Below are 13,320 nucleotides of genomic sequence, written 5' to 3'. Positions count from 1 at the left end.
CTTTTTTAAAATAAAACTAATTCAGAACAATGGGTCAGATGTAGGCCTTTATGTCGCCTCATGAGGAAGGTCACCTTTCCCAGTCTTAGTACCTTCATCACAATACAGATGTTCTCTAAGCATTGTAGGACAAAATTGGGAATTATAAAGCTTACCATGCCTGTTCTTTCATAAAGAATAAGTCTGTAGAGTCACATGGCAATATCAAATAAACTTTCCTGATTTTTTATTTACAATGTATGATTCTTAGAACCAGGAAATACTATCTGTTTACATGATGAAAAAAAGTAAATTTCACTTGACATGACTTCATTTTTACCATTTTAAAAATTAAGAGCTGAGGGTATAACTTAGTTGTGGAGTATTTGCTTGTCTAGAATGCACGTGGCCCTAGATTCAGTCTCCAATACCACTACCATTCTCCCAAAAGAAAAGAAAAGAAAGTTTAAATAAATGTTTTCAAATGGTTTAAAACCTGAATAGATGTGTTTCCCCAGGGTGGAAGGGATATACATGGTCAGCAGGTTTATAAAAGGTGCTCAGCACCATTAAACATCTGGGGAGTTTGAGTAGCAACTGCACTTGTGAGGATGGTTAATGTAAAGATACAAATAATAAGTGTTGATGAAGATGCAGAGAAAAGGGGGCCAACTGTCTTAGTTACTTTTCTATTGCTTGATAAAACACCATTACCAAGGCAACTCATAAAAGAAAGTGTTAAATCTGGCCTCCATTTTCAGAGGGCTAGAGTCATGATGGTTGAATAAAGGAGTAGCTGAATGTTCAATCTTGATCTATTACCATGAGGCAGGGAGAGTCCAGAGAAACATCAAAGCCCACCCCCAGTGATACACGTGCTAATCCTTCTCAAATGGCTCCACCAACTGGGGACCAAGCATTTAAATATATGAGCCTCTGGGGGCCATTTCTATAAGCAGTTAGCACGCAAGTGTGACAGTCTAACTCTAGAACTTATAGTAGAACAACAAAACAGACTTCTTAAGTTTTCCCCTGACTCCCCACACAGGTGCCACGACAATGCCTTGCCCGAACTTAACATATATACTCAATAATTTTATTTATATATATTTAAACCAAAACAATGGCCTGGAGAGATGGCTCAGAATTAAGAGCTGCTACTCTTGCAGAGGACCTGAATTCTGGTCCCAGCACTCACTTCAGAAGACTCATAACTGCCTGCAACTCCAGCTCTGAGGGTAGCTTCTTTGGGCATTGGCACACATGTTGCATAACTCACACAAGCATATACATATAAGTAAAATAAATCTTAAAAAAGATAAAAGTAAAAAAAAAAAAAAAAGATAAAAGTATGTCCCTGTCTGTATTCCCATGACTTAAGAGGCAGAGTCGGCATTCCTCAGCACAAACCAGCTAGCTAGACTAGCTAGTTGTTGAGCTTTGGTTTAGTTAAGAGACCCTGCTTCAGTAAAATAGCAATCAAGCAAGATACCCAGTATCAACATCAGGCCTAGACACACACATACACATATACACATAGACACATACACACACATACACACACTCACACACTCATAGACATACAAGCACATCAAGCTTATGCCATTAAAAAAAATACCCTAAGAGTAAAACTTAGGACATGATGCAGCAGTCCCACTATGGCTGAATATATAAAGAGCACAAAGTTCAGCATAATCACATCAATGCAAATGTTTGCTGCATATTATTTGAAGTGGCCATGATATGGGATTGTATTAATCAGACTGTCACTGTGACCAAACACAGTTTATACAAGGAAGAGTTTATTTTGGCTTATGGTTTCAGCAGATTCAGTGCATGGTGACATGGCTTCGTGTGTGTGTGTGTGTGTGTGTGTGTGTGTGTGTGTGTGTGTGTGTGTGTGTGTGTGTGTGTGTTTAAGATTTTATTTATTATGTATACAACATTCTGCTTCCATGTATATCTGCACTCCAGAAGAGGGCACCGATCTCATTATAAATGGTTGTGAGCCACCATGTGGTTGCTGGGAATTGAACTCAGGGCCTCTGGAAGAACAGTCAGTGCTCTTAACCTCTGAGCCATCTCTCCAGTCTGCTATCACGTGTTTAAATCAGGATATTTTAGTGATAAGTATGATTTGGCAAAGAGTGAGGTTGTATATAGTCTAAGGACATATTTCCAGAGATCTACTTCCTCTAGTAAAGTTCCATGTCCAAAAGTTTTCAGTCTCCCAAATAATGCAACTAGCTGTGGACCAAGCCTTTGAACACATGAGCCTGTGAAGGACAGCTGTATTCACACAACAGTTTGAGTTATGAGATGAGCAGTTTCTGAAACTTGATAGATAGCAGGTTGTGCACAGTAATGACACAAAGAAAGGATAATTTTGTAAGTGTATGGATGTATTAATGAAATTGACTGTTGAAATTGGTATATATTTATCAGATCACATAGACATCTTGTAAATGAACAGTGACGCTGGGGAAGAAATAATAAAAGAAAATAACAAATCAAATACTTAACATTGTTTTCATAATAAAAGCAATATATTTTTATCAGGAAAATTCTTTGAAGGTAAAGCACAGAGTACCAAATTATATTTATATATATTTCCTGTTCTCTGTCTCCCAACTTCCATCCATCTGTGGTAGCAGCATCACACATGTAGCATCACAGTATTGTGTGCCATTTATGTACATGCATGGGTCAGAGTACAGGCAAAGGATTAGTAAAGGTTGGTGCCCCAGAGGCTACACTATATAATGTTTGATTCCATAAGAAGAGGTTTGGTATTGACTGATACTTACAGTCATTGTTTTCTGTTTTCAGGGGCTATGGGCGGACCTACTTCAGCTGCACATCTGCCCATACCAGCACAGGGGATGGCACAGCTATGGTCACCAGGGCTGGCTTACCTTGCCAGGACTTAGAGTTTGTTCAGTTCCACCCCACAGGTAGGATGGGGTACCTGTCTGGCTTTGGGCTCTTATGTGTCTTATAGGCATGCAATACCTATTCAGTGCACTGTGGTGTACTTCTCCTGTCTTGAGTCCTCAAGGAGAGTTTTCTCCTGGTTCCATAAAGGCAGTTCATAATAGATTTGGTTTCAGGTAGTCATGATTAGAGGAATGTGAAGTTAGAACAGACCAGACTCCACCTGATACCAGAGTTAGGGTTTGAATTTGGAAGAGGGAAAGAGCTAGTTGTGGGAGAAATTAGCTCTCAGTGCCTGTCAGAGACTTGAGACAGAGGAGAGAGATGGATGGAGATAGAGAAGAAAAATAAATGTGTTAGTTTTCTTACTGCAGTTTTTGTTCAGTGTCATGGAGCCTCTGGATTTCCTGTTACATGCTGTGTTTAGCACTTCCATTTTTTTATGCTTTCTTCACAATATATAAGAAATAAACTATCCAAAGGATGTTACTGAAGCTATGAAAAGTGAAAAGCAGGTGAAATATAAGAACTTACATCCTTACTTTTAGAGCATATAACCCTTTTGGCATATGAAAGAAAATTTTAGCTTTAAAATAACACTTATTTAGCCTCTTCTGTAAAAATCCAGTACTTGACATTCCTTGTTTTTCCTTACATTGAGGAAATTACATTCCTTACATGTAAAAACCCAGACTACATCATGCTCCTCAGGTTTGAATTTGTGTTCTGCCTTTTAATAGCTCTGTGACTAGGTGAGTTACTAAGCTTCAACTTTCTTGTCTGTGAGGATAGGCTTCTTATTACCCAGGGCAATCATAGAACTTAAATGAGTGAATGTTTAGAATTGATACAAACATAAATACTAACCACTAAAATAATTTGTCAATTTTGCTGTTTTGGGTATTTTAAATAGAAATTCTCCAAGCTGGTTTATTCCTGCCTAAACTTGTTAACACATTTCTTGGTTTAAAGGTATATTTTAAAAATTAAGTCTGCTAAACATACATGATGTTTATTCAGATATGGGTTAGAACCTTGTGGATGAGCTTCTTCCTGGATCTGTTTGTGTGCTTTCTAATTTTCACTCCTGCTTGTCACACATGTACCTCCTACTTGACTTCTCTTATTATTTTGAGTTTAATGCTTTTTGTGTCTCTTTTCCTTCCTCCCAAAAAGTGGTGTATAAAAAAGGATTTAGCCATTTGAAATAGCTTCCTAGTCGTCATTCATTTATAAGCATTTAATCACCTGGATTTTTACAGGTATATATGGTGCTGGCTGTCTCATCACAGAAGGGTGCCGTGGAGAGGGAGGTATTCTCATCAACAGTCAAGGTGAAAGGTTCATGGAGAGATATGCCCCTGTTGCCAAGGACCTGGCATCCAGAGATGTTGTATCTCGATCCATGACTCTTGAGATCCGTGAAGGAAGGTTTGTGGTTCTCCTCCAGGGATACATGAGTGTAGTCAGGTGTACAAATTTGTGTCCTCTTTTCTTTTCTCTTTGGTAGTCATTAGGCCATATCTGTGTATTTTACCAGTTTACCTTTGTCAACAGGTACCCCTGCACCTACCTACAAGAATAAAGCTACCCCATTATTTTCTGGCTAACATCTGTTAGTTTGTAATATTTCCCTAAAGACCTACATTTTGAGAATCTTTTTCACATCAGTGTGTGTGTAAGAGTAAGCATATCATGTGCTCACAGTATGAGAATGAGGTTCACACACCCAGCTAATACTCATGAGCCTTAGGAGTTATGTTTTAGTCAGTATCGACAGGTGTCTTGGCAAGTAACCTTTAGGGCTTGTGTGTCACTTGTCCTTTAGTGAAATTGTTTTAGGCTTCCAGGGCCTGCCCCTGTTACTAAATGCAGGGACTTATGTGGATTTGACACTTTGATTTAAAACAGAGGAGTCTGGTGTGTTATAGGAGACTTTCTAACATATTTACCAAGGAAAACATAGGAAGTCATGATACCCTAGACGAGAGAGAATGTGGCTTTGGTGAGTACAGGTTTGTTTTCTTGCTTGTGTCCCTGCATAGAAATATTCCTGACACAGTGTGATTAAAAAATATTTGAGCCTGGCGTTAGTGGCGCATGCCTTTAATCCCAGCACTCGGGAGGCAGAGGCAGGTGGATCTCTGTGAGTTCAAGGCCAGCCTGGTCTCCAGAGCGAGTACCAGGATAGGCTCCAAAGATACACAGAGAAACCCTGTCTCAAAAAACCAAAAACAAAAATACTTGAAGGAAAAAAAATGAGACACAGACCATAGATGAAGGTGAAATTTTCCTCACAATCAAAGATTGTTCGGGCTCACATACTTCAGAGGTTTTTAGTTGGCTCTTACTGTTCTTTGCCTCATACTACAGTGTTGTATTTACAGAGGCTGTGGCCCCGAGAAAGATCACGTCTACCTGCAGTTGCACCATCTGCCCCCTGAGCAGCTGGCCACACGTCTGCCTGGGATTTCAGAGACAGCCATGATCTTCGCTGGCGTGGATGTCACTAAGGAGCCTATCCCTGTCCTCCCCACTGTGCATTACAACATGGGTGGGATTCCCACTAACTACAAAGGGCAGGTGATGGTGACAAGCCCACCTTACAAAGATCCTTTTAGGGCTTAAAAGCAGTTTGGTAATTTAATGTAAATTATAAAATGCCATTTCTGCTAGTCAGTGAGAGGGTAGATTATGTTCTTGGGTTTGCATCTACTTGGCAATTACAAATAGAATGTTAATTCCACATGGCTATAATACTGTATATCTTTTCCATTTTGCAATTGCTTTTCTATATAATTTGATACTTTTATAGTGATCTTACAAATTAGTGATCTCTTTCTATATATATATAATTGGTACTTGGGTTATGAGCAGTTCACAGATGCTCTTCAGCTAGACCTTCTGCTTTTAACTCCTGTCAGGACAAGGGGTAGGAATTACTAACCCACTTCACAGATGATCCTCAGTTTTTCTCTTCCTTTTAATGTTCCATCACCTGCCACATTCCTGAGTCACATCAGCTAAGGACTGAGACTCTAAGGGACCAGGGACCATCTTTGACCTGCTTGTAACAAACAGCAAGAGTTCAGGAGCAAAAAGAGAACTGGGGTATTCTAAAGAGAAGATGCAGTCTTTACTTTTCCAACCTCAGGCATGGGAAATTTGCTAGGGAAGCAGGCACATGGAACTGCAGGTGTTTCTGATGCCTCCTCTGAAATATGTCCTGCAGGTGCTGAAGCATGTGAATGGACAGGATCAGGTTGTGCCTGGCCTGTATGCCTGTGGGGAGGCTGCCTGTGCTTCAGTGCATGGTGCCAACCGGCTTGGAGCAAATTCCCTATTGGACCTCGTAGTCTTTGGCCGAGCCTGTGCCCTGAGCATTGCAGAATCTTGCAGGCCTGGTATGTGTTTTCTTTTCAAGCCTTCAAGCTATTTTAGGAGACTGTCTTGTTACTGGATATTTGCTTAGTGATCATAGAGGAAATCTGCTTTTCCCATAGAAAAGGGAAATATCGTGTAGTATTGTGTAGTATTGATGTTGAGACTAGACTCTGGGAAATCTTAGTAGTCAAGAAGGTAAGGGATTTGGATAACTTTTTTTTTTTTAAGACATGGTTTTTAAAGCTATATGGTTTTACTTTATAGCTCTGGTTGGCCCAGAACTCATCGTATTAGCCAGGTTGGCCTTGAACTCAGAGAGATCCAGCTGCCTCTGCTTCCTGAGTATTGTGTATGCCATCGTGTCTGGCTTGGTTGCTTTTTATTTATTTTTTTTAACAGTCATTGTGTCCTTAAAAGACACTACTAAGAAATTGGTATTTTGAGGGGAAGCTGATTTTTTATTATTTACCTGTTATAAATCACTTTTCAGGGAAATATTTTTAATAGTAAAAAGAAATCTGTGACTTCTTGGTAATTACAGAAAAATGTTAGCCTGTTTTAAAAACAAGATATAATAGAATTTCATTTAAAAGGAATGACAAGAGCCCCTACCCCTCAAAGATAGAATGAATTTCAGTTGATGTCTTCTTCTTATAGCTTAAAATAATGTGTAAAAGAAAAAATATGCCTTGTGTTGGAGTCAACTGCTTGCACAAACCAGAACCAGGAGGTTACTGGAGCTCCGGCCTCCAAGGAGCCTTCATAGCAGCTGCTTTGTCTGCTTATAGAATAGTGGTAGAGAGGTCATCTCATGAGGAGGAGGGTAGAGACTCTTCCTGTTCTTTCCATTACTCTTGCCTCTCTTTAGTTGTGCATGTCAAGTGTACAGTTTGTATAAAGTGGATGTTTTATAAATGAGCAGTAGTGATGACATAGAAACGATGCACACTCTTGCCTCAGTGGTAAATAGAGAGATGCGGGTCATCAGTTTTACATACTGCATCTTCATACCTGTAGTCATACCACAGTATAAGCTTGAATGGGAAGACAATTCCTGGTCCTTAGTGCTGGCCAACTGCACAGGCAGGGTTCAGAGTATCTTCTCTGACACCAAAAGTAGCCTTGTACTTAGCAGTGAGGATCAAAATCACTTCTAGAGCAAAGTAGAGATTGAAGTGCCCTGCTTTGAGAATGAGAAAAAGAACATTTTATAAAAATATCTTATATACTTATATGCAAAGGTTCTACACTACATGGTAAGATTTTTTTAAACTCAGTGATGAACAGGTTAATACTCAGCAACATTCTCAGATAGGGTACTTAGTGTAAGACTCAGAAGGCTGCAGATGTGATTTTAATTCTGAAAATAGCAAACTGTAAGGAAGAAGCAGGTAATGGTTGCTAGGCTGTCCTAGTGCTGGTTGTACTTAAATACAATTCTGTTTGCCAAAACCTAGAAAGCCCTGCTAAAAAAAACTACACACAACAAGGCAGCAAAATTCACTATGTCTTTAATTCCTTAATTTTAAAAATGTAAAGGTTTATAATATTTTCTCCCAGATGGTAATAGCCTAGTATTTCTAAAGTATAAGTCTAGGGTATCCTGTTTATAGTAGTATTGAAATTTGTAAAAATGTATACCACAAGAAAAGTCAGTTTTACTAAGTGATTATTTTTTTAAATACTAAAAAGAAGCCAGGTGTGCACACACCTGTAATTTGACTACTCAGAAGGCTGAGGTAAAAAGATTGTTAGTTCAAAGCTGATCTGGACTATACAGTGAGTTCATGATTATCTCAAGAGGAAGGGAAATGAACTAGTTACATGCCTAGGAGGACACATAAGAGCCAGTTCCGTAATTTCCTTGGAGAGGAGGTGGCTAGAAGCAGTTGTCTGCTTTTCTCACTAGAAAATGCCTATGCCACCTAAAATAACTTTTTAAATACCTCAGAACTTTTTTGTTTGTTTGTTTTTTAAATTTAAGTGGAGAGGATTCTTTCATTTTTGCAGAGGACAATGTAGTATAGGTGATCAAACTTGGGTCATTACCAATGCTAGCCAGTACTCTACTTCTAAGTTGTACTCTCTGCCTAAAAGTCATGATCTTAAGGTCTAGTTAAGAAGACATAAGAGTCAAGACCAGCAGACATCGTTTCAAGACACAGGATAGCCATCTGTTAATCCTTTCATGAGAAAAAGTGTGAAGCTGACCCTTCACTATCCCAGGGGTGTCCAGTTTCCTTACTAGAATGACAACAATTCTGATTACATATAGGTCTCTTAGTTTAAAAAATTATTACCTGCTGTGTTGTTTTTGTTTCTGTATATGTTCTTAAAAATTGACTCTGGGAATGGCCCATGCCCTTAAAACCAGCACTCGAGAGGCAAGGCAGGTGGATCTCTGGGACTTGAGGCCAGCCTGCTCTACAGAGTGAGTTCCAGGACAGCCAGGGCTATTGCACAGAGAATCCCTGTCTCAAAAAACAACAAAATTGACTCTGGGTCAATGTCTTATACTTTAGGTTGGTGCCAAGACAGTGTTGAGTTAGATTACTTTTATGCTTCCCAGACTCCTGGAATGGCTATGGTGTAATTTGAGTGATATTCAACCCCCCCCCAAAAAAAAAGTGATTTTGAAATTTAAATTCTGGCTTTTTTTTTTTTTTAAGGAGATAAAGTTCCTCCAATTAAAGCAAATGCTGGAGAAGAGTCAGTTATGAATCTTGACAAGTTAAGATTCGCTGATGGAAGCATAAGAACATCAGAACTACGCCTCAGCATGCAGAAGGTAGGAGTGGACAGCCACAGCCACCTTGCATGGGTGCTTGGGGGTTGACAACAGGAGGACCTGTTCCTCATTTTTCCAAGTCAGTATAAAAGTGATCAGAAGCCTTAAATGTGTTTCTTTCCACATTTCTTAGTTGAGGGCAGAAATAAGCAGCTGTAGCACCAGGGACTTTGTTTTCTCTAGCACTTCTATATGTGAGCTTGACACTCATCCTCAGACCAGTGCTGCTTGTAGTGTGTCTTGAAGCCAATAGGGAGGGGAAAAACACCAGAAACTGAGTCCCAGGTCACTTGGGAGCCAGCATGGCACCCTGCTCACCTTTCATTACCCAGAACTAGTGTTACTCTATTAGCTTCTCTCAGCACTAATTAAGAGAAGTCCTCAGACTGAATTGTACTGTAACAAAATCAGAAAGTGGGGAGAGTGAAATGGGCAGGAGCTAACCTCTAGACACTTTGACAGTGGGGCGGTGCCTAGCCACAAGGAGCCTCGGGCCCTGGTTTCCTCCTTTTAACTTCATGATCGCCCACTGCACCCACCACTATTAGCTTATCTGGACTCAGGGACTGTTGTGTTCCAGAAATGCTGCCAGAGAAGTAAAATAATTATGTGATATGTACAGATTTGTTGTGAGATACATATATGATGAAGCATATAGAAACATGTTTTAAGTTAATCAGAATTTCATTTTTACCAATGTGAAGTGGCATACTTGGGAGACTGAAAATTACCTTAAGTTTAAATTTAACTCATACTCTGAATTTCCTAGTTTATTTAAATTTTGTAAATATATAAAATTTTGAAAAACTAAAGATCTGAGAGTTTTTGCCTGTCTTCTTCTGTGAATTAAAAGTTAATAATGGTATTTTATGATAGTCAATGCAGAATCATGCTGCAGTGTTCCGTGTGGGAAGTGTATTACAAGAAGGCTGTGAAAAAATTAGCCAGCTATATGGAGAACTGAAGCATCTAAAGACATTTGACAGAGGTGAGTCAGCAGTATTCTGAGGGGACACTGCTTTCTTTGGGGTAGGCTTCATTACCTTATTCCATGTCTGCTGTCCAGCAGTCTCTTCCCATAGCTATTTGTTGCTGGTAAGTCCACAGTACCTACATGACTGGATTCCATCTGTTTCTCATGGGTTTTTATGTGTCCCCAGGAATGGTCTGGAACACAGACCTGGTGGAGACCCTGGAGCTGCAAAACTTGATGCTGTGCGCACTGCAGACCATATATGGTGCAGAGGCACGAAAGGAGTCACGGGGAGCTCACGCCAGGGAAGATTATAAAGTATGCCTTCAAGATATATCACTGACCTGACAATTTCCCACCTGGTTCTACTCATTCCTACTTACTTTCTCTGTTTCATTTTCTTTTTCCCAAAAGTAAATCAGAGGAAACACCCTTTCCTCCATTTTTTTTTTTTTATTCCTATTTTCACTCTCAGAACCTTGTACCTTTTTCTTGCTTTAAGTCAGCCCATGCAGCATCTGTAAGCAGAACAGGCCTGGTTCTTAGCAGGGCTAAGGGTAAAGTGCATCCAGTGACCAATTAAACTATCTATGAGTCATCAGCTCAGACATATCCTGAGGCTTGGAAGAAGATTTAGAGATATGCCCTGACCTTGGTTTTTATGCAGACTATTATCTGTACAGAGCACACATGTTGAATTCTACATATGATGGTAGAAAACACAAGGAGAAGCTTGGGTGTAGCTCCAAGTTCAGGATGAGTGCATCCAACCAAAGACTTCCTATGATGAGTACATAGATTCTGGAGAGTGTAGGATGGTGAGTAAATAGGAAAGTGAGCTACGCATAAGTTTTCATTAGAAAACTTATTAGTAGTAATCAAGTAGATGAAAAGAAACATAAGCAAGCATATTCCCGATATGTACCAAAGACTAGATGCTTCTTAAAAGCTAGCTGTTAGGAGCTGAGATAAATAAGGCCTTGAAGATTTGAAGTAGATTCTTGGCAGGCTTATGCTATAGGTAGGAATATACCTTGGTTTTTATGCAGACTATTATCTGTACAGAGCACACATGTTGAATTCTACATATGATGGTAGAAAACACAAGGAGAAGCTTGGGTGTAGCTCCTAGCCCATTAGCCCATTGGCTCAAGTAAGAAACCTCCTGTCTGCCACTCCTCCTGCTTGCTTTCAGTAGAAACAGCAAGGTATCTGATCTTGGTTTTTAGTTGAAGAGTCTCTTGCTCATCTAACCTATTCCTTCATGCAAATTTTTCTTTGTTAGCAGTCTGTGTACTGACACTAACATTCTTCAGTATAAATGCTAAACTTAGAAAACAGCTAAATTAATCTGGGTGTGGTGGTGCTCGCCTAATCCTAGCATTTGGGACGGAGAGGCAGATGGATCTCTGAGTTAGAGGCCAGCCTGGTCTACATAGTAAGTTTCAGGACAGCTAGGGCTATGTAAAGAGATCCTGTCTCAAAACAAAACAAAAGCCCATTTAAATTAAAAATGCTAAAGAGAAAAGTTGAGGAAATATCAGTGCATGGAGCCAAAGGGAAAATTGCATAAATGGTATTTAATTCTAATATCTATCCATATATCTATAAGAGAATATGCAGAAATGAATGTTCTGTACTTGTACTTCTGACTCTAAAAGCCCTTTCTTTGCCAAGACACCTACCTCCTGGGCTGGTCTCCTGGGTATCTGTTAATTTTTTCTGTTTTTTAATGTGGTTCTATGGTAACAGATGAGGTATATTTTTTTAACTCAGGTGCGGGTTGATGAGTATGATTACTCCAAGCCAATCCAGGGGCAGCAGAAGAGGCCATTTGAGGAACACTGGAGGAAACACACCCTCTCATATGTGGACAACAACACTGGGAAGGTATGTGGGCATGCATCAGCCCAGGGATGTGCTGAACCACTCTTATTTGGCCTTTGGTGCTTGACCAGTTTGGGAAACAAGCTAGTTTTAAACCACCTATTAACAGATCTGAGATACTACCAAATCGAATAATGTGAGTCATGCTTCTTGCTGGAAAAAATCCAGTGCCCGGATTATTCAGGGAGACCTTTAGGATAGAGCCAGCTCTTATCCTCCACACCAGATAAAGAGTACTGAGCAATAAATAGATGTTTGAGGCCTGTGTTAGGGAAGAAGTGGTGACTAATTATTATTACATTTACATCACTACGATGAAATACCTGATGTGAATAATATAAAGGATCAAAGATTTATTTTTTCTCCCATTTACAGAAAGTGCATGGTTGCTTGGACCCATTCACTTAAGCAGAATGTCATGACAGAGGCAGCTATTCACCTCATAACAGGAAGCTAAGGCAGGAGGACCTTGAGCTGGAAGTCAGAATAGACTATAGAGGGAGATGGGGTATGAGGAGTTACCATAATTTACATAGCCAACTTGTGACTCCTTTGTCTTAAAGTTCTCATGCCTGTAAATGTACTTTGATGCTTCAATTTTACAGACACAGAAAAATGACTGTAAATTTTCATGCTTTGATTCACTTTGATCCTTTTCTCTAAGGTTACTTTGGAGTACAGACCTGTCATCGACAAGACCTTGAATGAAACTGACTGTGCCACAGTACCCCCTGCTATCCGTTCCTACTGATAAAACCTAGCAGCTACAGGACCAGCTTATGTGGTTATTTATCATAGCATACATAGGTTTACCTGTCATATTTGTCTTGTTAAAACTCTACTCTCATGAACAATGAGTCACTTCATAGATTATTGACCAACAGCTTGCTAGTATTTGATGTGAGGGACAGCTGCACCAGACTTTGTTGTTCCCTCCCCCCCACTTTTTTTTTTTTTTGTGCAGTGATAAAACTGGCATAATTCTTAAATAAAATACAAACAAGCAACCTTTGTTTCCAAATAAAATCATGTGTTTGATTTTATGCTTATCTATTTGTTCAGACTAGGAAATTTTCTTCCCTGTCTAGTCCCAGCAGTTTTATCAAGTTTCTTGTGCTATATACTTGACTTTAGGGAATGTTAAGATGTAATGGTAAATAAAATTGAGAAGTAGGGTGGGCCCTTAATAATTGGGAAGAAAGTTTTGAACATGGTAGGTATAGAGCCAGTGCCTTGTTTAGGTTACTGGTGGGAAGAGATATATGCATATGTTCATGTATATGTGAGGGGGTTATATGCTGGTTAGCTTTGTCAACTTGACGAAATCTAGCATCACCTAGGAGGAGAGTCTCAATAAAGGATTGCTTCAATTTGA

The 13,320-nt window shown here is 39.5% G+C and overlaps 1 protein-coding gene across 1 annotated transcript in view; it reads left to right on the top strand.

The window, feature by feature from the left end:
* Window positions 1-13,320, top strand: part of Sdha (succinate dehydrogenase complex flavoprotein subunit A) — a 27,625-nt gene extending 14,305 nt beyond the window's left edge. The window contains exons 7-15 of the mRNA XM_027400179.2: window positions 2,809-2,933; window positions 4,176-4,344; window positions 5,301-5,496; window positions 6,146-6,317; window positions 8,967-9,085; window positions 9,962-10,073; window positions 10,246-10,376; window positions 11,835-11,948; window positions 12,610-13,320. Coding sequence (XP_027255980.1) covers window positions 2,809-2,933; window positions 4,176-4,344; window positions 5,301-5,496; window positions 6,146-6,317; window positions 8,967-9,085; window positions 9,962-10,073; window positions 10,246-10,376; window positions 11,835-11,948; window positions 12,610-12,696 — 1,225 coding nt within the window. The 3' untranslated portion in view covers window positions 12,697-13,320. The remainder of the gene's footprint in view (window positions 1-2,808; window positions 2,934-4,175; window positions 4,345-5,300; window positions 5,497-6,145; window positions 6,318-8,966; window positions 9,086-9,961; window positions 10,074-10,245; window positions 10,377-11,834; window positions 11,949-12,609) is intronic.

Source organism: Cricetulus griseus, chromosome 2, assembly GCF_003668045.3.
Source record: "Cricetulus griseus strain 17A/GY chromosome 2, alternate assembly CriGri-PICRH-1.0, whole genome shotgun sequence".
NCBI classification, from domain to species: domain Eukaryota; kingdom Metazoa; phylum Chordata; class Mammalia; order Rodentia; family Cricetidae; genus Cricetulus; species Cricetulus griseus.
The sequence above is the reverse complement of the archived record's forward strand: the minus strand, read 5'-3'. Positions and strand labels throughout refer to the sequence as shown.